The 23,446-nt window shown below is 38.4% G+C and overlaps 2 protein-coding genes across 4 annotated transcripts in view; both read right to left on the bottom strand.

Moving 5' to 3' along the window:
- The window catches only part of vps13a (vacuolar protein sorting 13 homolog A), a 77,475-nt gene extending 67,342 nt beyond the window's left edge, over positions 1 to 10,133 (bottom strand). For all 3 annotated transcript variants that reach the window (XM_007260133.4, XM_007260135.4, XM_007260138.4), the window contains exons 1-7: positions 9,899 to 10,133; positions 3,862 to 3,905; positions 3,720 to 3,762; positions 3,230 to 3,325; positions 759 to 860; positions 557 to 666; positions 377 to 436 (exon numbers count right to left, since the gene is read on the bottom strand). In XM_007260133.4, the coding sequence (XP_007260195.3) occupies positions 377 to 436; positions 557 to 666; positions 759 to 860; positions 3,230 to 3,325; positions 3,720 to 3,762; positions 3,862 to 3,905; positions 9,899 to 9,998 (555 nt within the window). In that variant the 5' untranslated portion in view covers positions 9,999 to 10,133. The remainder of the gene's footprint in view (positions 1 to 376; positions 437 to 556; positions 667 to 758; positions 861 to 3,229; positions 3,326 to 3,719; positions 3,763 to 3,861; positions 3,906 to 9,898) is intronic.
- A 296-nt stretch (positions 10,134 to 10,429) lies between these two features.
- On the bottom strand, positions 10,430 to 15,688 carry LOC103025214 (E3 ubiquitin/ISG15 ligase TRIM25). Its single transcript, XM_022664489.2, has 6 exons — positions 15,007 to 15,688; positions 14,721 to 14,816; positions 14,333 to 14,566; positions 14,086 to 14,230; positions 13,692 to 13,787; positions 10,430 to 13,124 (listed from the first exon to the last, which is right to left on the bottom strand). The coding sequence occupies exons 1-6, from the start codon at positions 15,598 to 15,600 to the stop codon at positions 12,592 to 12,594; spliced, it is 1,698 nt and encodes a 565-aa protein (XP_022520210.1). The 5' UTR covers positions 15,601 to 15,688; the 3' UTR covers positions 10,430 to 12,591.
- Positions 15,689 to 23,446: the final 7,758 nt, after the last annotated feature.

Here is a 23,446-nt window from a genome sequence, read left to right as displayed (position 1 = left end):
TCCTGGTGCAGTTCAGCTTGGTTTGATGGCTTGTGATCATCCATCTTCCTCTTGATTATATTCCAGAGGTTTTCAATTGTGGCCTCTTATGTTTTTTTCAGAGCTGTATATACCCATTATACATACACACATCCATATACTGGCTGGGGTAATTTCAACCACATTTTTTGTTATCCTTTTATTGATAAGAAATATGGTTTAAATAATGTGCTTAGTTGTCTAAAATCTCTAAAAACTACCATACGTTTTTACTAATAAAATTCTTCAATTCTGATTTTGGACTACAAACTATACATTTTCAGCCTATAAACAACAGACAAAACATCAAACAATCAACATTTAAGTCAGTTAAAGACTAAGAAAGTCAGAGCCTTACCTGGAGACTGAGGTTTTGGAGGGACACTCCAAAAGAGAGAGGACAGTTTGGATTGGTGACCTGCATGTAAAAAAAAAATACACAAATAAAAATAAATAAATAAATAAATAAATAAAAGCACAATCAGAAAAAAAAATTGCAACATCTTTGCTTTCCAATAAAATTAAGTTAACAACTCACATCATCTTCATAGCGAACGTGAATATTAGAGATTTTCACTTGAAGGTTTTTGATCACTTGTGTCACAAGTTTCTCAACAAAGGTGTCTTGCTTCTCAGTCTTTGGATTCTCTGTGCGAAAGCATGAAATTAATGCAAATTCATGCACAGATATTTTTTATTTATTTATCAGTGAAAACTGTAGAATAGTTCCTTTTTCTAACCTTGTTCAGCTGCTTTCTGTTTGGTCTCCTCGATCCTTTGCAGCTCCCTCTGTCGGGCCTCCTGTAACTGCTTCTCCTCCTTTTCAGCATCGTATTTTATACCTGACAGAAACAGTAAATATTGTGGCGTTTTAATAATTTGCAAATCTACAACAAAACAAAAACAGCAGTATTAAAACAGTTATAAAGAAAAAGATAAACGTGCAGACTACAGTCCGATAATACTCACCTCTAAACAGAGAAATAGCGGTTAGCGGCTAATGCTAATGCTAATCCAGCCCCGGTGCTGGAGAACTGAACTGAAACACTTTTATAAAGCTGTACTAGAGTGGAGTGGCTTTACTGCTCTTTACAACCTGACTGGTACAATTCATATATGAGGTGAACAGGATTATAAGGTGCACTGACATTTTTTGGGTAAAATTACAAGATTTTAGGTGCAATAAATAAATACAGTACTCTAGGCTGCTGCGGTTTGTAACTGGTCTTAATCCTTTTTTGTTTAGTGTAAATACTAGTAAAGTGAACAGTACTACAATTCTTGACGAGTGTTGCTGCCATTAATAGTTTAAACGTATTAAACAATAAGATTATTTTATTAATAATTGGTAAATCATAATGTGGTGATATGCACATGTGAAACCGGGGATCAAGAAACGTTATCCAACAATTGCCGTCATCTTGCTACGAGCACATTGGCCATCACAAGAAAACACCTCACAACTTATACAGGTGTCGATGTTCCCAAGATGCCCCCCGTAACCTTTCATGATCAATTTATATATTGCTATCCCATGACTTTAGGCACATTAGCATAGATCAAGAAGAAATTAAAAAAGAATTCCAGTGTTTTATGTCTTTAGTTTATATGCCATACTAAGAAATACAATATGGTGTGTAGAGGTGGGCAATATGCCCCTAAAATAATATTACAATATTTCATGGTATTTTCGTGATAACAGTACTCTTGGTTATATGACAAAACACTGACATTTTTCAAGAAATTATTTATTTGTTTTATTAAAATTAAATTAAATTATTACATTTTTTTTTACATCTTATTATTGCATACAATATGATATGGCACACCCTAACTGAGATATAAAAAAAAAAAATACAAGAATATTATCAGATTTGTAACAGAAGTCAATGATCCCGAATTTCATACTAATAATAATGAACTCAAAATATCTCCATATATCCAGGATTAAAGTAAAATAAATTATACTATACAGTAGGGATGCAATGGTACATTGTTGCCACGGTTCGGTTCGTATTGCGGTTCTTAAACCACGGTATCAGTTTGGTTTTGATATATTTCAGTATTAAAGCTTAGGTTCTCTGCCCGAACCTGAAAAATAGTCTGCGACATTGGCATCTGTTTTTAAGTGCTATTTTTATTTTATATAAAGCTCTGGCATGGTAATCACAATATAGGCAAATAACCAAGTATTATCATTAAAGAAAACTAAAGAAATAACGAAAACTGAAAGTAAAAAAAAAAACATTTTTGTTAACTGAAACTAATGAAAACGGTAATTAAAAGAAAAAAGTTAACTAATTGGAACTATATTGAGAGTTTATAAAACTAACTAAAACGAAATAAAATTACTGATAGAATATCCTTTGCACTGTTTCCACTCCAGCAGTTTTACAGCGTTTTTTCTGCTCGCGAAGCGGAGCCGAATTCTGCCGGGAGTCGGATTAGGCACAACAGCGGCAGCGTGGCGGCACCTCACAGTCCATTGCGTTACTTCCAGAATAAATCTCCCTCGCACTCACTCATAGTTGATCATTTTGGTTAAAATTGGTGGAACCTGTAGAGTTTATTGAGTTTTTGACTTTGTTTATGTCTTTTTCAGATTGATCTATCTGATATGTCCGAGCTGGACTTGCAGCGCTGTGTTTAGCTGTGTTTATTAAATAATAGCTCTGCGCTCCTTCAGTGTTTCAGTGTTAATTAACATCATTCTGAACAGATTTTGCTAATTCAAACGCCTGAAAACGCCCGGGATTTGTGGAGGAGAAGGAGGAGCACTCGCTGCAACTAACAACCGCCTAACAGCACACGCTCAGCAGCCCCTCCCCCTGGCCATTCAGTACCAGAGCGTTCTTTCGTTCTGTTAATGCGCACACCGAAATACCACGGTCAATCCGGGTGTATCGAACCGAACAGGCCGAACCAAGCGGTTCGATAAAATACCGAGAACCATCGCATCCCCAGTATACAGTATATATACTGTAGCTATATAATGGGAAATAAGAACAGTGTGTTTGGCAAAAAAATAGTACCCTGATGTGATAATTATGGGTGGGTGATATGGCACGATATTTCATGGTATAATATCATTCATGATATTTAAAAACGTTAAAAACGCAATATTATTGTGTACGATACGATATGGGACACCCCTAATGAAGTGTTCTTAATCATAAATGGAATTGATAAAGGATTGATTGACAGATCTTACTGGCAGTAGGAACAATGAGCAAGTAGACCTCATCCAGTGTGGCCTCCACAGACTGTGTGTACAGATTCTTCCAGGGGATTTTTAGCTCCAGGCGACCTGACAAGGCAGATACACACACACACACACACACACACACACACACACACATTACAGTCATTACAGGCCATTTTAACAAACATAAACCAGAAAAAGCAAAACAGAAAGCTTCCAACAGTGCTAATTCTGTATCCAGAAACATGGAAGGAGGCCATCCGAAGACCAGATGACTCATGATCTATATTTACTCATTTAAATCTCTTTTAAGAGCATTTGCATGAATCAATATTGGGTTAAAGACGAAGAACACCCTGCCAAACACAGTGTCTGTGTAGCTACTTAGGCTTGGGTTGTAAATGGTTTATAACAGTATCTTGCAAAGAAGAAGTGCTCTCTAAACCAAGCTGAAACTGATGTGTGACTGAGATAGTTGGGCATGGTTTGTCTCATTTACCTATGTGTCCTGCTCTGACTTTGAAAGGAATGTCCAGCTGACTCTGCAATAGAAACAGAGGAATTCAAATGAAACATTTAGATACTTAAATAGCTGCGTCTTAATATGAACACTGAATATAACACTTAAAACTAATACTTACCAAAGCATTTTCCTTTATCTCAAGATTTCGCAGTATTGCATCACCTATGGAAGATAAAATCATTAAGTCATGCTTAGGAAGGATAATGGCAAAATAGATCATCACTGAGCTAATAGGTATATTACATTACATTACATTTTATTAGGTAGACACTTTTGTCCAAAGTGACTTACAATAATGATGTACATTTTAGACAGGACCTAAAGGAGGCCAAAGGGAAATAAAAGGATAGAGGAGGAAAGGAGGGGAAGTGGTAAATGAGGTTGGAGTAGGAGGGAGCCTCCTCTGTCACCACCTTGTAGGCAATCTTTTGAGCTTTGATTTTAATACGAGCAGCAACCAGTAGCCAGAAGAGCTCAATGAGCAGTGGGGTGACATGTGACCTGGTTGAAAGCATAATCTTAACATAGTGTGCAGACAGTTTATCAGTAGGGGTGTGACAAGATCTTGTGGCGTGAGATTAAAATGTGATGATATTTCTCGTTAAACTTAAACCTGTCTCGCGGGAAAAAAAAACAGTTTAGTGTGGATTTTTAAAGAGGGATCTGGCAACACAGTAGCGATAGCAGCGAGTGTGGTGGCTGAGCAGTGAGAGCAGCTCTCAGCAGAAGAGGAAAATTCGGGCATTTGTATAGAAGATGCTTCTGCTACTTTTAAGTTGTATGTCTGGTTGCATTTTGGCTCCAGTGGAAACAATAAACGGTAACACAGTGACCAACAAGACACAAACCATATGTAAATACTGTAAATTAATCCTACACGTGACTGTTTCATAGGCAGTTGTACTAATCCCTTAGCACTGTACTGTATTTAAAAAATGTTTTGTCTCTGTTTGCACTTCAAGCATAGGCTAAAAATGACTGGTTGTGGTTATGCATAGTTAAATTACAAGAGATTTAGGAGAAAAAAAAACACAAACCATAGGCTTAATATGACTGGTTATGGTTATGCATAGTTAAATTACAAGACATTTAAATCTCGTCTTGTCTCGTTCTCGTGAACCCAGTATCGTGTCTCGTCTCGTAATATTAGTGTCTCCTCACACCCCTTTTTATTAGTAGTGTAAACTGTAATTTTATGGGTATAGTTGAATAATGAGAGTTCAATACATGAAAGTGACAAATCATGAACTGCTACAACACTGTTGTTCTTCTTTCGAAAGAAAACATGACCGAACCAAACTTGAGTAACATGGCAAGTTCAAAACCCTTAAACCGTTACATAACAGTCTCGGCTTAACAGTCACTATTGTAACACCACCAAAATGTAGAGTTTTGCTCTAGTTAAAATTGACACCACAATGAAATGCAGAGTCTTGAGGAGAATAAAGTGTTGCTGATACTGGAATGCAGTTTGTCACCTTCAGACACGGCTATTTATTTATAGAAATAAGTCTTCTGCAGAAACCAGGACTCAAAAGAAGAGGCTTTTTCTGTGCCAGTGTCCAAAAAAAGGTAGTTCACACTCAGCTAGGCTAGGCTAGGAAGCACTAGCCTAAAAGCGAACGCTAGTCAATGCTACCTGTCCCTCAAAAACAAAATGCACTACCTCGCCTGAACCAAAATGGAGTTTAACTCACATGAGAAAGGAAAGTATCAGCTTAGTACTAGACTCAGGAAAGCCCAAAGCTAAACTGGCTCCAACCTCTTTAGCCTGCTAACAACCAATCATGCAGAGGAGACACAATAGGAGAACCTTTCTGGAAAGACTTGGGAATAATTACAATGTGGGTTTAAAAAAAACAGTAACTACCAGTCAAAACTATACTATACTACAAAGGGTTATGCAAGTCTTAATGCATGTTGTAAACCATGCAATGAAAACATACGTATTTTTCACACTATAAGGCAAACTTAAAATTCTTTAATTTTCCCAAAAATCATCAGTGCGCCTTATTCTGGTGCTTGTTTTTTATTTAGCCCTTCATTAAAGGAAAATAAATATGTTTCATGCTGTGGAAACATAACAGGCTAATAAACAAGCGTGTAAATCAGCATCTGCGCATTGCACAACTAAACCAAAGTCACATATTTAATACTTAAATATAAGAAACTATGTGTCTTACAGTCAATAAATGCAATTCTACTGCAAATTTAATAAAACCCTGAATTAAATCAAATTTACTTAACATAAAACAGACTATACAGGTTTTAACTAGAGTGAAGAAACCAGGGAGCCATGCTTCAATTTCATGTTTTCTTTGCAGATGTTGAATTAAATCTGCAAACAGAAATGGCCCTTGCCTTTACAAACATGCCTTATTTACACAGAGAGCAAATTCTAAATGAAGGATAAGAGCACAGCACATAATGTAACACATAAACTGACACCAAATACAGAAGCATATTCTTGTAATGTTGTCTCTTTTTTTGTTTAGCCTGTTTAGGGAATAATTATCGTGTTATTAAATTCAATTAAAGTATTTTGGCTAAAGCAGGAACATTTGCAATAAGAACTATTATTAAGTACCGTAATATTGATTAGCTGGCACTGTATCTGCTAATTAAACTAAATGCACATTAAAATGAAAGTTAAGTAAAATATGTGCCAAGTTAACAAGATGTTCCTCTGAAGCTTGTTCACACTGGTGTTTTTGAATAACCTACATGAGTTCTATTCAAAAGAAACCTTAAAAAGAAGAAGAACAAATGCAAACACATATACTGATGACAGATGCTTGATGTACCAATATGTTCCTTTGATTGACAGATCTTCCTTTACATGTTCCTTTACAGTTTACATGAACCCCTTTTTGTTGCAATACTTTTTGTTTAACCTGAATTTTGGTAGCTACTTTGAGAACTAATTTCTGATTTTCTGAAGTTATTCTGGAAACTTCGCGTTCTTTGGAAAAACACATTATAAAGGGTCTAAAATATTAGATGTTATGGGAGAGGATTTGGTATTGTGTCCTGTTCATTTTGCCATGTCCCATGGAATCTAAACAACATTGCAGTTACCTGTGGGATTTACGCGCTGACATGAGATGCTTGGCTGTTTGCATGGACAACTCTAGCCAGATGCCGCAGGTCACAATCATGACCACCCTTACTGTGCTATCCACTGTGGGGGGCAATGCCTTTTTTAAGGGCTTTCTATTTGTTTCATATGCTACATAACAATATGTTTCGGAACAAGAGTATCTAAAGAAAAAACATTTTGGGCTGGCTCATTCATTTCGTTCATCATGACTGAATTTGCATTTAAATTTGCAAGGAACATTTTTATCTCGTATTTTATCTCGCCACTATATAAAACTCAGCTGTATAAAAACTCAGATCACACTTGCAAATTAATTGGCAGTTCTGGATTGGTGATATCTGACTAGGCTCTATTCCAGCTATAGACATTTTTAGTTCTTGTTCCACACCCCACCACCATTAGAGTCAATGGGGGTCTTTCATACAAAACCTGAGCTGAGAAAACATCACATTGAATACTCTCTCTCTTAACACACTTAACACTGAAATGCTAAGACACTTAGAGTCTGTTTCCCTTACAGGGGTTAGGCCTACTTTTGGACTAAACAGTATTTTAAAGTTCCTTTTTTATTCATTTTTAAATGTCTAGTTGTGGGCTCTAGTATGAGTGAATGCCACAAGGGCCATTTTTCGTGAAAAAAAGTGATCCGGTGTTTCTGTATAACATTGGCGGTGTCTGAAAAAAGACAAGATTTCTGCTCTTGCTAATGAATATTCAGAAATGCAAACATATCCCCTCTGATTGGCTAACAGCACTGCAGTGGAGAACACTACCTGGCTACCTGCAGCTCTAAATCTCAAAGAACTTTTTTTTCTAAGATTCAGCCCCATTTGTAAATATATAGCACTATAGAGTGCTTTCAGCTTTGTCTTTCCAGAGCCAGAGTTAATTTAATCAAGCCCACCTTTTGAAATAAGCCTCTCTGCTGTAAAAAAAAAAAAAAAAGAAAATCGAGAATCAAATCGAATTGTGACCCTAAAATCGGAAATAAAATCAAATTGAGGATTTAGAGAATCGTGACACCCTTACTGTTTACATTTCTCTCAATTACTATACTACAAAGATAGTTTGAAGAAGAGTTGTTAAAATACCCAAAATGCTTTTTTTCTGTTTTTATAGTGCTTTGCCTACAATTAGCCACAGTTTAGTGCTAAAAAAATTATTCTCATTCAGAATTATTGGATGTTAACTTTTAAACTGAGGTTTGGTTCAGCCTTTTTTTAAAAACCTTAGCTAAGATTGGATAACACTGGTTTAAAAAACATTGTTTACACTTCTCTCATCCACTAAAATACACAAATATCTTAAATAATCTGTGTTAAATACACAATTTCATGATTTTTTTTGTTTCTACAGTGCTTTGCATAAAAAACACCCTCATATCTAGTAATCTAGCCACAGTTCGCTGCTGGAAAAAGATTGCAGTATTCTGATTCTCACTCAAGATTAATGGCTGTTTCCTGTTAATCTGAGGTTGGGTTAAACACTCACTGTGAATTGAGATGTTTTGTACAATATATTGAGTTTGTTATAATATCATAAACACAAAAAAAAAAAAACCTTTTTGAGAAGCTTAGCTAAGAATGGATAGCACTGTTTATATTTCTTTCATTCCCTAAAATATGCTGATAGCTTTAAGAAAATCTGTTAAAATGCCCAAATTTCTCCGTCTTTCAGTTTCTACAGTTTGCCTAAAGAACACCCTTATATCTAGTAATCTAGCCACAGTTTGCTGCTGGAAAAAGATTGCAGTAATCTGATTAAGATTCTCACTCGAGATTAATGGCTGTTTCCTGTTAATCTGAGGTTGGGTTAAACACTCACTGTGAATTGAGATGTTTTGTCCAATATATTGAGTTTGTTATGATATCAAAAAACACAGAAAATCAACCTTTTTGGGAAGCTTAGCTAACAGTTTGCTGCTGAAAAATGATTTCAGTAAGCTGATTATGATTCTCCTTCAAAGTTATTGAATGTTTACTTTTAAACTGAGGTTTGGTTAAACACACAGAATTGATATTAAGTTTGTTATGATATCATAAACACAGAAAATCAGCCTTTTTGAGAAGCTTAGCTAAGATTGGATAACATTGGACTGGATAACATTGTTTATATTTCTTTCATGCACTAAAAGACATAGATATCTTAAAGAATCTGTATTAAATTCCCCCAATTCATGCATTTTTCTGTTTCTACGGTGTTGTGCTGCATAAGGAATAACGTTACCCTTATATCTAGTAATCTAGCCACAGTTTGCTGCTGAAAAAAGCTTGCAGTAATCTGATTAAGATTCTCACTCAAGATTAATGGCTGTTTACTTTTAAATTGAGGTTTGGTTAAAACACTTAGTGTAAATGTATGATTTTTGTTATGATATCAGTTATCAGAAAGACAGAGATCAGCCTTTTAGAGGAAGCTAAGCTATGTTTACACCTCTGGAGGTTGACAGCAGTGTCAGAAAGCCTGGAATAGTTTGAAAACCGTAGTCAGGTTTTGAGGATAAAGCAGAGCTTGGGCTTTTTCTTCACACCCAGGCTTCTTGCAGAGGGTGTGAAACCAGTTCAGATAACCACAACCACGTGAGAGAGAGACAAATGGGATCTTATAGTAGCCAGGCTAATGTGCTTTTACTTTACTGTAATGACTGCAATTAACGCTAAATACACACTAACCTAACTACTTCATTCCTCTGCTAGTTAGCTAACCTAGCTAGATAGCTAACTACAAAGCTAATTTCAATAGCAACAAGGTTATATCATTTAGTTAAGCAGAAACGTTGTGCTGAAGTTCCCATTTAGATAGTTAAGGCTAGCCAGCTAACTACTTACTTAACCTAGCTAAACGTGACCAAACAAGGAATTAGAATTCCTGAAGTGTGTCAGTTAATCCCCCACTGAACCACAGCCCGTCAGAAACCTCCCTGAGCACATTTCTCAGCCCTGCTGTTTGAGTAAAGCTAGTTAACCTAGCTAACGTTAGCCCTGAAGGACAGACACCAGCAGCCGTGCTGCCCGTCCCAGCAGCGCCCACCGCTGTCCGCTGTCAGCGCCCTCACCTCCCCATATGCCCAGGTTCAGCTGCGAGCTGTCGAGGTTCACCACGTAGTCCCCCAGAAAGCGGTTCAGCACGTCCACCACCAGAGACTCGAACACCATGTTTCTTCCGGTTCAGCAGCGCAGCCACATTTCTCTCCCCTCGGTTCGAGCTCTGCGGGCCCGCGGACTGGGTGTCAGTCGGTGAGGTTTCCTGAAATAAACATTACAGGAGATCTTCACGCTGGGAGGGACCACGTTATTACACACACACACAACACGTCATTAACAGAGTACAACAGCGACCCCCAAAGGCTGACACGGGTACCAGAAAAAAAAATGTGTGTGTGAAAAAAATAAAAGGCCACTTCAGTTTTTGAATCAGCTTCTCTGATTTTGCTATTTATAGGTATATTTGAGTAAAATAAACATCGTTGTTTTATTCCATAAACTACGGACAATTTTCTCCCAAATTCCAAATCAAAAATTGTGTCATTTAGAGCATTTATTTGCAGAAAATGAGAAATGGTTGAAATAACCCCCTAAAAAAATAGAATTAAAACACTTTTTTTTCAAATTATATGGTGATGAAATGTAAAAGGCTGATTCAAAAGGCAGAAGGTTGAAGACATTATGTTGATTCAATGTTAAAATTTCAACATTAGCACAACCATTGAACATTAAACACTGATTCAACGTTTAAATTTCAACGTTAGCACAACCATTGAACAATAATCGTACGTTAAAATTTCAACGATAGCACAACCATTGAACACTACACGTTGTTTCAACGTTAAAATTTAAACGTTAGCACAACCATTGAACGTTGTTTCAACGTTGAAACAACAACAGACATTACTTTAGTCATATTTTAACCACATTTCAATATTGAAGATCGGTTGTGTGCCAGCAGGGAAGTTTTAAACATTTGTTTTAGCTGATCAGAAAAAGATAATAAATTCACTTTTAGCAGTGCTAGAACTTAATACAGGGATACTGAGCACTCCTAAAAAAGGGCTAGTTAAGGCCGTGGGTTTGAGGGCTGTTATTGTACTACTTGGAGTCCAATTGAGAACGCTGCAAGCCATGACTCAATTACGCTCCTGTAGCTTCTGTTTCACAGATGCTGTATTAAATCTGCAAAACAAACATGACCGTTGCCTCCTCAAACATGCTGTATTTACACAGTGAACACATTATGAATGAAAAATAAGAGAACATAATGTGAACTGACAACTCGTACAAACAATGTTACCTTGAATTTGTTTTGCCTGTGTGAGAAACATTAGCGATGACATTAAACCTTAATTTATGATTAAATTATATTGATTAGATTGCACTATATCTGTTAAATGCACTAAATGTACAAAAACTGTAGGTTTAGTAAAAATATTCCAAGTTAAAGTTCGCTGTCTTTGGTAGCTACTGTATTTCTCACACTAAGGCACTTAAAATCTTTAATTTTCCCCAAAAATCCTCAGTTCTCCTTACAATCTGGTACATCTTATGTATGAATTATATTTATGCTTACAATTCAGGTTGTAAGGGGCAGTAAAGCCACTCTGCTGAAGTGCAGCTTTATACAGGAGTTTTAGTTTAGTTCTCCAGCACAGAGACTCGAGACTGGAGCAGTATTAGCATTAGCCGCTATCCACACTAACCACTAGCTCTTTTGACGTTCAGAGGTGTTTATTATCGAACTGTAGACTGCTCCTAACTCCGGCTAGCACAGCTGGAGCAGAAGTAGCATTAGCCACTACCCGCGTTAAGCGCTAGCCCTGTCGCTGTTCAGAGGTGAATTATGCAATTATAACAAAGCTTAAGATTTTTAAGCTTAAATTTGGCTCAATATACACTGTAGCAGTCATCAAGAAATAGATTATTGATTGTGATTATTATTTTATACATTACATCTCAGCAGTGCCACAGAATGAAGTATTTTTTTAGAAAAGCAAAATTGATCAATATATTATATACTGATACACAATATATTTTTGTACAGCAAACAGGTTTTTAACAAAGACACTAGAATTACTGCTACTCTGTGCTTGTTTAAAGGCTTTTAATTGGTGTTACTTCTGAAACATTTGACACTGTTCTGTGAGGAGAAAATAAAAACCTTTTTTAAATATAAAAATGATCAAACATTGATAAACTATGATTTTGCTCATTTGCTCCACAGAAACCAATTAATTTGTTTTGAACTAACTTGGGAGCATCCTCTAGTGACTGACAAGCCAAAAATACATTTTATGCAGGTATTTGACTCTCTGTGCTATTGCAGACAGAGTGGAGAGAAAGTTGTTATTGACTGTTTTTCTGAAAGGATGAAGCTACTGTTTTTTCATTGTTAATTGAGTACATTTTTTTCCAATCGTTTTATCTTGCCAGAATTATACTGACCAATAATTTGACTAGATTTAAAAGCAAAATTATTTTTTATGTTCTGACAAATTAAAACCATAATCTAAATATTGTGATTGAAATCAAATGTTGAGTTTATTCAATTTGCTATAAAGACTGAAATTCACAGTGGAAAAGACATTTTAAATCTGTTCCATGAAAGTACACATTCTATAATGTATAGAACACACAGGACAGACTTAAAGCAGCTGTATTACATGTTGTTTCTAACAGCCTGTCAGAGGCTAGACTGCATTTTACTAGACTCCCTATAAGACTGTAGATGATCACATGATCAGCTTCTAACTGAAGTTTAATTAAGATCACATATCTGAAGAACATTACCAAAATCATAAAACCAAAATCCAGGATAGAGGGGCTGAGTGAAGGTGGTGTGGACTCTGTGGAGGAGGGTCATTGTGTCAGAGATGCTGTAGAAGGACAGAATTCCTGCACTGTGATCCACATACACTCCTATTCTGTAGGATCTGGAGACTACAGGGAGTTTAGTCTCTTTATTATTGTGTCTGAAAGAGAAACTGGAGTACCAGCTGTTCAGACTCCAGGACTGATCATTGAACCCAAATCCAGACTTATAATCTCCTCCTTTCCTGCTGATGTTTTTATAACAGACGGCAATATGAACATAATTCATGTTAAACTCCACCTCCCAGTAACAGCGTCCAGGCAGACTTTCTCTGCAGAGAACTTGGTGAACGCTATCAAATCTCTCTGGATGGTAAGGATATTGTTGTTTCTGGGGCATCAGAGTAGCTTTTCTGTTCCTCTCAGACAGAGCGATTTGTGTGTGGGCTGTGTTTGGATCCAGAGTGAGCTGACAGGTGTCTGATGGAGGAGAGAAAAGGAAAATTAATAATGTTTCTTAGAAACTTTTGTTAATTCTAACTTTAATTTACATATCATAATTCAATCACTCACACACCAATTAAAGTGTGTATAAATGTAAATTCAGATGTTCTACATTCTGTAAATCTGTTCATGTGAATGTGAGGTCAGTGTGAGGAGTGTGTGGTCGACTCTCTCTAAATCTAAAACTCAGTGTCCAGCAGAGGACGCTCTTTCACTAAAGTGCTGATAAAATGAATGATCTGAGTCTGACTGTAGTCTACAGCTGCCACTACTGCAACTATTAGCACCAAATGAAATGTCTGATAATAAAACCATGATATCTCTGTTGAAGAAGCGTCTCACAGATATTTAATTCATTCTGAAAATGAAGATAAATCACAGTGTGAGGAGGAGAACTGCAGTATTGTGTGATTATGGTTTGAGCAGCATGTAGATGGTCTACACTGACTCTGAAGAGCTTCTGTAGAAACTGGAGAAGGGAATCAAGAGTCCAGTTTTGAGTGTAGATGTGTGTGTATGGTTGAGTAAGTGTGTGATTCTCACATTTCAGGAAGTCCTCTCTGGTCTTTGGTTCAGGAGACTGAAGGAGCTGTTCCGATTTCTGAAGAGGAGCAGCCGTCATGGACGAAGAAATGAACCCTGAAAATGACAGAACACCTTAGATAGCAGCAATAAATCAAAAATGATGCTTGGATGTAGAATCAGTGTGAAACAGGTGAATAAGCAAAATTTTAAAAGCTCTGATGAGAAAACAAGTGTTTGATCTGAATATTTAGTTTGGAATAATGGAAATGAAGATGCAGTAAAACTACAGTTTTCCCCTCTAAAGTTTCTGCCAGTCTTCTGATCTTTCAAAATCTACCAACGCATGTTATCACATTAAATTCTCTTTCTTAGACTTTCTTAAAGATCCATCTTCTCACATAATTCTTTATACCTCCAGAAAACCTGACCAGTTTCGATTCCATTCGTTCCATCACTCCAGTCGCAGCTTTCTTCAGTTCCTCCATGGAGAATTGGTGACTGACTGGGATTTGGGGTAAGTCTGCAGATTGAGGAGGAGCTGAGAGAGACTGGAAACTCTGCAGAGAGATGAAGAAACACATACAGATGAATAGACTTTGTGAGGGACACTTGTAGCTCTGTAGTGTTACTGTAGATGATCAGAGAGTCAGAGATGTTACCTGGAGGAAATCGATGGGATCCTCTGAGTGTAGAAGCTTCTCCAGCTCAGCGTCTCTCCTCCTCAGATCAGCAATCTCCTGCTCCAGTTTCTTCAGGAGATCTTCAGCCAGACTCAGTTCAGTCTTCTCCTGAGCTCTGATCAGCTCTTTCACCTCAGAGCGTCTTCTCTCCATGAACTGAATCAGTTCAGTAAAGATCTTCTCACTGTCCTCCACTGCTGCCTGTGCAGAGCGCTGTTAGGAGACACACAGAGAGGAGGGGCTTCATCTGAAGCAGCTCTTTCACCTGCTACTTTCCCACAGTGGAGCTCAGTGGAGGTGGAAAGTGAGCCAACACTGGACTCTGACTGAGAGCTGAAATGTCTCCTCCTGTGCTCAGTATACTCACCCTGAGAGTCTCCATAGTCTGTCTCAGCTCCTGCAGTTTCTTCTCCTTCTGCTGGATTCTCTGCTGGGATTCCCTCTGAGTTTGCACCAGCTGTTTCTGTAGACCAAATCCAACAACATTCACGAGTCACCACACAAACAGTCACATAATACACACATAGTGAGTCAGTTGTGAATATCCGTGTCTTTTACTGTGTTTATTTCAGCTAACTAAATTTCGTTCACTGAGCTGCTTCACATTTGGAATAAGCGTTATGTTATGGCAGGACTGACAGTAAAGTTCTTACCTGTTTCTGAGCTCTTTCTGCTGCAGCTGAGACTGTCTTATGACCCCTGTGTTCGTCCATCACACACAGAAGACATATACACTGCTGATCAGTGTGACAGAAAACCTCCAGTAGTTTATCATGAAGAGAGCAGATCTTCTCCTGCAGGTTCATAGAGGCTTCAACCAGCTTGTGCTTCTTATAGGCAGGAATTTCATAATGAGGCTGAATATGAGCTTCACAGAAGGAGAGCAGACACACCAGACAGGACTTAACAGCTGTGTGTTTTGTTCCAGTGCAGACGTCACACTCCACACCTCCAGATCCAGCAGGAGAATCAGCAGCAGGAGGGGGTGCAGCTTGGAGCCTCGTCTTCCTCAGACCCTCAGCTAGTTCAGCCAGCATGGTGTTCTTGTTGAGAACAGGCCTTGGAGTGAAGGTGTGTCTGCACTGAGGGCAGCTGTAGACCTTCCTCTGATCATCTCCTGCCCAGCAGTCCTTAATACAACCCAGACAGAAACTGTGTCCACAGGGAATAGTCACTGGATCCTTCAGTAGATCCAGACAGATCGGGCAGCTGAAAGAATCCAGAGATTTTACAGCAGCTTCTGCCATTTTACTGCTTACACAGAGACCAACAGACACCGTACAGTATACTTCCTGTTCTGTAAGGAAGTACAAAGAATGTGACAGAACTATGCTGAGTCATTGCTGTACTTTGTACTCATGAAGTATGTTAATGTATAACCTGCTACTTTAAATACTGGACAATTTTTATTCTAGTACTGTTTGCATGCAAAATATTCTTGTATTTGATTTCTGCAAAGGTCTATTCAAATGTAGCAAGACATTTTAATAATGGCATTTAAAAAAAATCTTGTTTGCTGGTCTTTAGTGATCCACAAGGCAACCTGTTTTAGTTACATCCATCAGACGAACATCTCTGAAATCATTCACAGTTGATCCAAAATCTGCTACTGCTGTGAAGCTGGAATTAAGCGGTTTGTTATATATTTTTTCTATTAAATTCACCTTTGTACATGTAATCCAATCTATTTATGTTTTTTTTTATTGTCATAATAATACATTCACACTTCTTCACATTAAAGCTTGATTTAAGTCATAACATTATGTCATGAAATGATCTTGGTCCATTGACACATAAATTAACTTGTTTCAAGAATTATTCAGATTGCTATTCTGACTGGATTTAGGAGATTTTCACAGCCATATTATTTATTGCAATGTATATAGCACAATCACCCTCACCTCCACCATCTTCATCAGCACCATCATCACCCTCACCTCCACCATCTTCATCATCACCACCATCAACACTATCAGCTGGCAGACAAATCATCTCCTCCAGTCCACAAACCTTTACTGCTGACCAGGTCAGGAGACAGCTGAGGAGACTTCACCCCAGGAAGGCAGCTGGCCCGGACAGAGTGTGCCCCAGAATGCTCAAGGCTTGTGCTGTTCAACTGGGTGAGCCCCTCCAACATGTTTTTAACCTGAGTCTGCGTATAGGGAGAGTTCCTGCCACGTGGAAGACAACCTGTCTCATTCCTGTTCCCAAGAAGGCACACCCGAAGGAGCTGAATGACTACAGGCCTGTTGCTTTGACATCTCATGTGATGAAGACCATGGAGCGACTGCTGCTGGACCAACTCAGACCTCAGGTCCACCATGCTGAGGACCCACTGCAGTTTGCGTACCGGGAAAAGGTGGGAGTGGAAGATGCCATCCTCTATCTCCTGCACAGAGCTCACTCTCATATGGACAAGGGGGGAGGTGCTGTGAGGGTCATGTTCTTCGACTTCTCCAGTGCCTTCAACACCATCCAGCCCCTACTACTGAGAGACAAGCTGATGGAGATGGAGGTGGATATGCACCTGGTCACCTGGATCACTGACTACCTTACTGGGAGACCACAACATGTCAGGATCAGGGACTGCTCCTCTGATACAGTGATCAGCAGCACAGGAGCACCACAGGGGACTGTTCTCTCTCCAGTCCTGTTCACACTGTACACATCAGACTTCAAATACCACTCGGAGTCATGCCACATGCAGAAGTTCTCTGACGACACTGCAATTGTGGGGTGTGTGCGTAATGATGATGAGAGGGAGTACAGAAGCCTGGTTGAGGAATTTGTGATGTGGTGCAAGATGAACCATCTGCAGCTGAACATCTCCAAAACCAAGGAGATGTGCATAGACTTCAGGAGGTCCAGGCCCTCTGCTCAGCGGCCAATCTCCATCGAGGGGGTCGACGTGGAGGTGGTCAAATCCTACAAATACCTTGGTGTGCACCTGGACGACAGGCTGGACTGGTCAGTGAACACTGACTCCCTCTACAGGAAGGCTCAGAGCAGACTGTACTTCCTCAGAAGGCTCAGGGCTTTCAACATCTGCCAGAAACTCCTCCTGATGTTCTACCAGTCTGTGGTAGCCAGCGTCCTCTTTTACACTGTTGTGTGTTGGGGAGGCAGCATCAGCAAGAGGGATGCTGGACGACTGGACAGGCTGGTGAGGAAAGCTGGTTCTGTGCTGGGATTAGAGCTGGAGTCCTTAACACCACTGGCAGAGAGGAGAGCCCTCAGTAAGCTGCTGAACATCATGGACAATGTTCACCACCCTCTGCACAGCACCAGCACCAGGCAGAGGAGCTCATTCAGCGGCAGACTGCTGTCCCAGTCCTGCTCCACAGACAGACTCCGAAAGTCTTTTGTTCCTCAGGCCATAAGACTGTTCAACTCCTCTCAGCACAGCAAACTAAAGACTCTGTGAAACTTTTTCATTCCGGCCACTCTGGCCACACCATGGACACACCCCCAGCTATGGACACACTCTCAGACTTGCTGATGCCTAGAACACTTTTTATAGTTCTACCATATTTTGCACTAGTAGTTCATTCACTAGTTAATTCATCTACTGTTTACGTATCTTTTGCACTGTTTACGTATCTTTTGCACTGCTTAATTTAATTTAAATTATTATATAACTGTGTATTTGCACTTTCTGTTTGGCTGACATCAGTTATCCTCACATTATGCACATCAACTGGTGTTCACTGTCTATTGTGTTCAACTGCACTACCTCCATTCTCCATCTCCATTACACACACACACACACGAAGACTGTACATTTACACTGTATATTCTATTTCTTATTTGATTGTATTTATATGTATCTTTATATTTTATATTTTATCTTTTTTAACTTTGTGTATTGTGTAACCTGCTGCTGGATGCCAAGAATTTCCCCCCGGGGATCAATAAAGTATCTATCTATCTATCTATCTATCTATCTATCTATCTATCTATCTATCTATCTATCTATCTATCTATATTCTAACAAAGCGACATCACAATCAGAATATTTTTACTGAACTCAACTGCTAAGTTTTTTTCACTTCATTTATAGACACATAGGACACACACACCCAGAAGTACTGGATGGAGCACCATCCTTCCATTTATCCCATTTCAATAAGCAAAAATAATGTATGTTGATCTGCTCCAGAGAGTACATTCCTATTGCAAATACAGGAACTAGACAAGCTGTGTGTATAAAGTAAATTTTATAAAATTGTGGATGAAATCAGTGAATCTGAATGTATAAATGTGTCAGTGTCAGATTTGTTAGGATTAATGACACATAGACATTTTGGACTGTTATTTTTTGGCCTTTATTTGTTATTTTTAACAAATCATAAACCTGAAATTTCCACAGTAAATAATTTGAAGGGCTTGAGAATGATATATAACTTTATCTAGGCACCCTGATGAAAGCAATGTTCTTAATGTGTGGACAGGCTTTCATACGCTGTACTATTCACTTTAATGTGTATAATGGTTTGCTAATTTTCAATCAGTGGAGTTTTTCCATAATTAACTTATAAAGGAAGCAGGACCCTCCCCTCATCTCCTGCACACAGGGTCACATTTAAAACTGATATAAATCGTAGAAAAACAGTCATTGTATTTACTATGAATAACAACTACTACTGTCATTTTATAAGAACTTGTCCGATTATTACATGAAATCTTTCTCTTTCAGCAGATTTTATTTCGTAAAAAAGTATCATATACTTCTTATAAAAGAGAATGATTATTAATTTAACAAGAAACTGTCTTATAATTACATCGAATTTTACAGTTAAATTATGATAAATTACATTAGAAGTCTGTTATCTGAAGGTTGACATCATCTAAATAACAGTGTAATTATGTTACTTGAGAGAATTATTGAGAAACGTGAGTATGTAACTGTCAAATTACATGTCTTATGAATAAAAAAAAAGTTATTTGACTGTCATTTATATCTTCCAATTTGTCAAGAGAAAACTTCGTTCTTTAAATTTACGTTTTTTTTAAGTTGGAGACTTCTAACTCCTGAACTTTATGTCCCACACAATTAATTAAACCTATGACATACACTGAAACACACATTGAGAAAATGCAGTGACTGCATGACTCTTTTCAAAAGCTAACAGGATCCCTGCTTACTCACAGAACTGAACAGTGCTTAAAGAATGAAACTTTTTTTAATATAAATACATACCTGTCAAGTCTCCCGTTTTGGCCGGGAAACTATCGTATTTTACTACTTTCCCGCCGTCCTCCCGTATTAGTATTTTCCCGTATATTTCCCGTATTATATTAAAATTTAAAAAACTTTATTAATGAGGCGACCGCTGTGTCTTTTAGCCAATCCTGGTGCCAGTTCAAGGATAAAGTCCTGCCTTTCAGGAGAAACAGCCAATCAACTTGCTGGTTTTGCGGCGTGCAGAAGAGGATCAGGGTGGGGATAATCTAACTGTAGTTCGTAAGTGGTTTACAGGTGGTTATTTTAGATTTCTTGTAAACCTGTCTTAAACGTTAGGGACACTGAACCGGGCTAGTGGGAGGCGGAAATTTCCTGTTTATTAAATCCAAAACTTGACAAGAATGTACATTAGTTTTTAAATCCAACCAGGTGGATAAAACTGCTATGAAACTTCATCATGGTAAGCCCTTTAAGCTGAACATCTAATTAGGCGCCGTTTAACTACAGAAGAGAAGCTGAAAATGGCAGAATATGGATTTATAGAACTACAGATTAAAAATATAAATATTAAACTTATAATTGGCTACTTCTGTTGGATCATTTAAATTTAAAAAAGTCACAGGCACGCCTACACCGACACGCTCATACAGACACGCCCACACGCGGAGAGCCGCGAGATCTGGCACAGCGACTATGGCAAGCCAACTAAGCCAAAACGTGTGGGAAAGAAACGCCTCCACGCGTAAAAATATGACATGTCCACACGTAAAAAAATCACGTGTACAGGCGGTAAAACTGTTCGTGTATACACGTTTTGGCATCTAACATCCAATCGGTAAACGCGCCTATGCATACATTTGCATTGTAATAAGGCAGCCTGACAACACATGATGTCATGCAACGTATTGTATTCCATATTCATAAGACGCTTACGTGGGTTACAACGCAGTGTCTACGTACCGTGACATAGCCCCATACATACTCATACACACTCTGCACGCAAGGTCCACATAACTGAAACGTTGTAATCATGTGTCTATGATGTACCCCCTATTTCACATGATGTAACCCCCGCCATTTTATATCCATAGTGTTTACCCTGCCTTTAGGTCAGTGCAATCATGGCTCTGCAAAATTTTCTGTTGAATTGTAGAACAGTTTTTGCTGACTGCACAAGGCTTGCAATGTCAGATCATGTTCAATCAGATGCTGAGCACATACTGACAAGGTTCCCTGAGTAGGGCACTGTGGCATTAAAAATACTTGTTTATCCACATTTTAATCTGTCCTAGCAGATATGAGGTGTTGTACAGGCATATTAAGACTGCTTCTACAGCTCAGTAAATGTTGCCATCTACAGGCTGCATATTGCAACTGCGGCTTTTTGAGATGGACAGTAAATCCCAAGACGTTAATTTTTTACGTCTGTACACGTAATATATCCACGTCTGTACAGGTGAAAAAAGCACGTGATGTACAGACGGCATAAATTTACGCCTCCACACGTAAAAAGATTACGTCTGTATACGTAAAAAGATAACGTCTTTATCTGTCAACACGTGATTTTTTTACGTGTGGACACGTCATATTTTTACGCGTGGAGGCGTTTCTTTCCCACACGTTTTGGCTTAGTTGGCTTGCCATAAGCGACACACGAGTTAACCAGTGGACGCGTACCTTTATAAAAGAGGCCACAACACTCCTAAAACAAACAGATACACCTCCGCACCATCACAATACATTCCAGCCAAGAGGAATAAATGCCTGTGAACATAACAATGCATAAATAAATAATATTTTTTTTACGGTAAAGCAGCCCTGAAACTTAATTAAACAGTAAAACTGAAAATTATATCTGCATTCCATTTGGTGTTGTAATATGTGCTCAAACTTCACCAAAAATGTACCATGGAACACGGCTGTGATTATACTAAAGCTTAAGATTTGTTCTAGTTTTTATTATAAGGTGAAGGGTTCATAAAAGTAAAAAGAGATTTGTGACTGAATAAACAATCTTTTTCTATAGATTTCCCATTATTTAAACATGTGTAACATTTAGACAGCAGAAGTAATTGGATTGTGTATTGTGAAGTTTTACAATTAGTAACTTCACAACTACTGACAGGAACCAGGGGCTATTTAACCACCGTAAGCTGCACAGTTAGCTACATGAGGGTGAGTGCTCCAAATTCCCCAAACCAAAAACACCAAAAACCAACCACACTAAAACGTCTCTTTCAACACAAACTATCAAAACAACACCTGCTTTTCAAACCTCTAACTAAAACGTCATGCTTATTCACTAAACAGAAATCAAAGGGACTGTAGTGCATTATGGGAGCAATCCTATTCCACATTATCACCAAGTGTGGCTCAGTGGTTGTGTTGTGTAAACCCTTTATTGTAGAAAAAATAACTAAACTGCACAGACTACAAAACCAAACTAAACTGGTTTGACCTTGAATTTAAGTGGATACCTTTCGGGAGGTTGAACGTCAGGTTAAAAACAAGCATACCTCGCCAATTAAAAAAGTAACATGCGCCACCTGTTGACAAACTGCCAATACCGTACTGACCTATGGAGATCCTCAAAAATGTAGCATGGAACATACGCCAGCAGTTTTAACAAAGCTTAAGATTTGTTCTAGTTTTTTTTTTTTTTTTTTTTTTTATAAGGTGAAGGGTTTATAAAAGTGAAAACTAGTTTTTGAATCACTTAACTATTTATTACTGTAGATTTCCCATTGTGTGGACCTGGGCTATATTTAAACAGCACAACCAATTGAAACATACAGTGTTGCAATTATTAATAGCATTTGGGGTTTACTATACAAGTGTATTATGTCACTGTTGCTGTAATGCAGAGAAAGTTAGTCAGTACCTGGTGGAGCAGTTAGCAGATAACACACAGAGGAGCTCTTGTAACCTGCTGTTTCTGTGTTTTGCAGTGCATACACAAAAATAAATATGTTGCACCGGAGCTGAGTTGGCCCATTATTTTCAGCAGTATAACACAAAAGTTGCAAAAGAAGCAAGGGTTCTGCCATGTTGTTTTCAAATCACGTGACTTTTGTTTACGCCCACATTCACATACGTAGTGAGTGACTCCTTAAAGTAGTGGAAACACGGCCGGTTCTAGAAGGTTTGCAGGTTTGCAGGAACCTGAGATATCAGTGACTTGTGATTTCCCAGTGACCTGGTTCTGATACGTCAGCATGAGCTAACTGACATCACCTTGGAAGGGATGTGAGGAGAGAGCGCCATCTACCGACCCAGAGACAGCAAAGCCAATTGTGCTCTCTCGGACTCCGGCTGCTGATGGCAACAAGCATGACCTGAGTTTTGAACTGGTGATCTTTGATCATAGTAGCAATGCCTGAACCACTTGGAGCCCCTGAACACCACTAGTCTCAACATTATGTCAGCTCTGCTATCATATTCTGTGGAACACACCAATGTAAAGTACAATCTCATCCTTATCTGACCTTGTGTCTTAAAACCCAGCAAGCAAAGAATAAGACAAAAGGAACAACATAGCTGAATCACCACTTATATGAGTCATCACTTTCTAAAAACACATTTATAATGCAGGTACCCAGCAGTTCTGAAGACACTATTCTACAGTGCAGCTTATGTCTACTGCACATACACAGATGGGAATTAAAAATAGACTACAGAACATTGTGTCTGAAGAGCAGTGGGTTTTGAGCACAGAGTTAAAGATAACAAGAACATGAGGTTCTACAGACTTAAACAGTAAACAGACTGAGAGAGGAGACGTGTCTGCAAACAGAACTCAAAACATGATGCAACAAAATCTGTACAGTGATCTTAGAATTGTTAACAGACATGGTACAGACACTGTTGCCAGATGAGAAAGTAAAAGTACCATGGTATAAAATGAAAAG

The sequence above is a fragment of the Astyanax mexicanus genome, chromosome 12 (assembly GCF_023375975.1).
Source record: "Astyanax mexicanus isolate ESR-SI-001 chromosome 12, AstMex3_surface, whole genome shotgun sequence".
In the NCBI taxonomy this organism is placed as follows: Eukaryota; Metazoa; Chordata; class Actinopteri; order Characiformes; family Acestrorhamphidae; genus Astyanax; species Astyanax mexicanus.
Note: the sequence above shows the minus strand (reverse complement) of the source record. Positions and strands in the feature narration are given on the sequence as shown.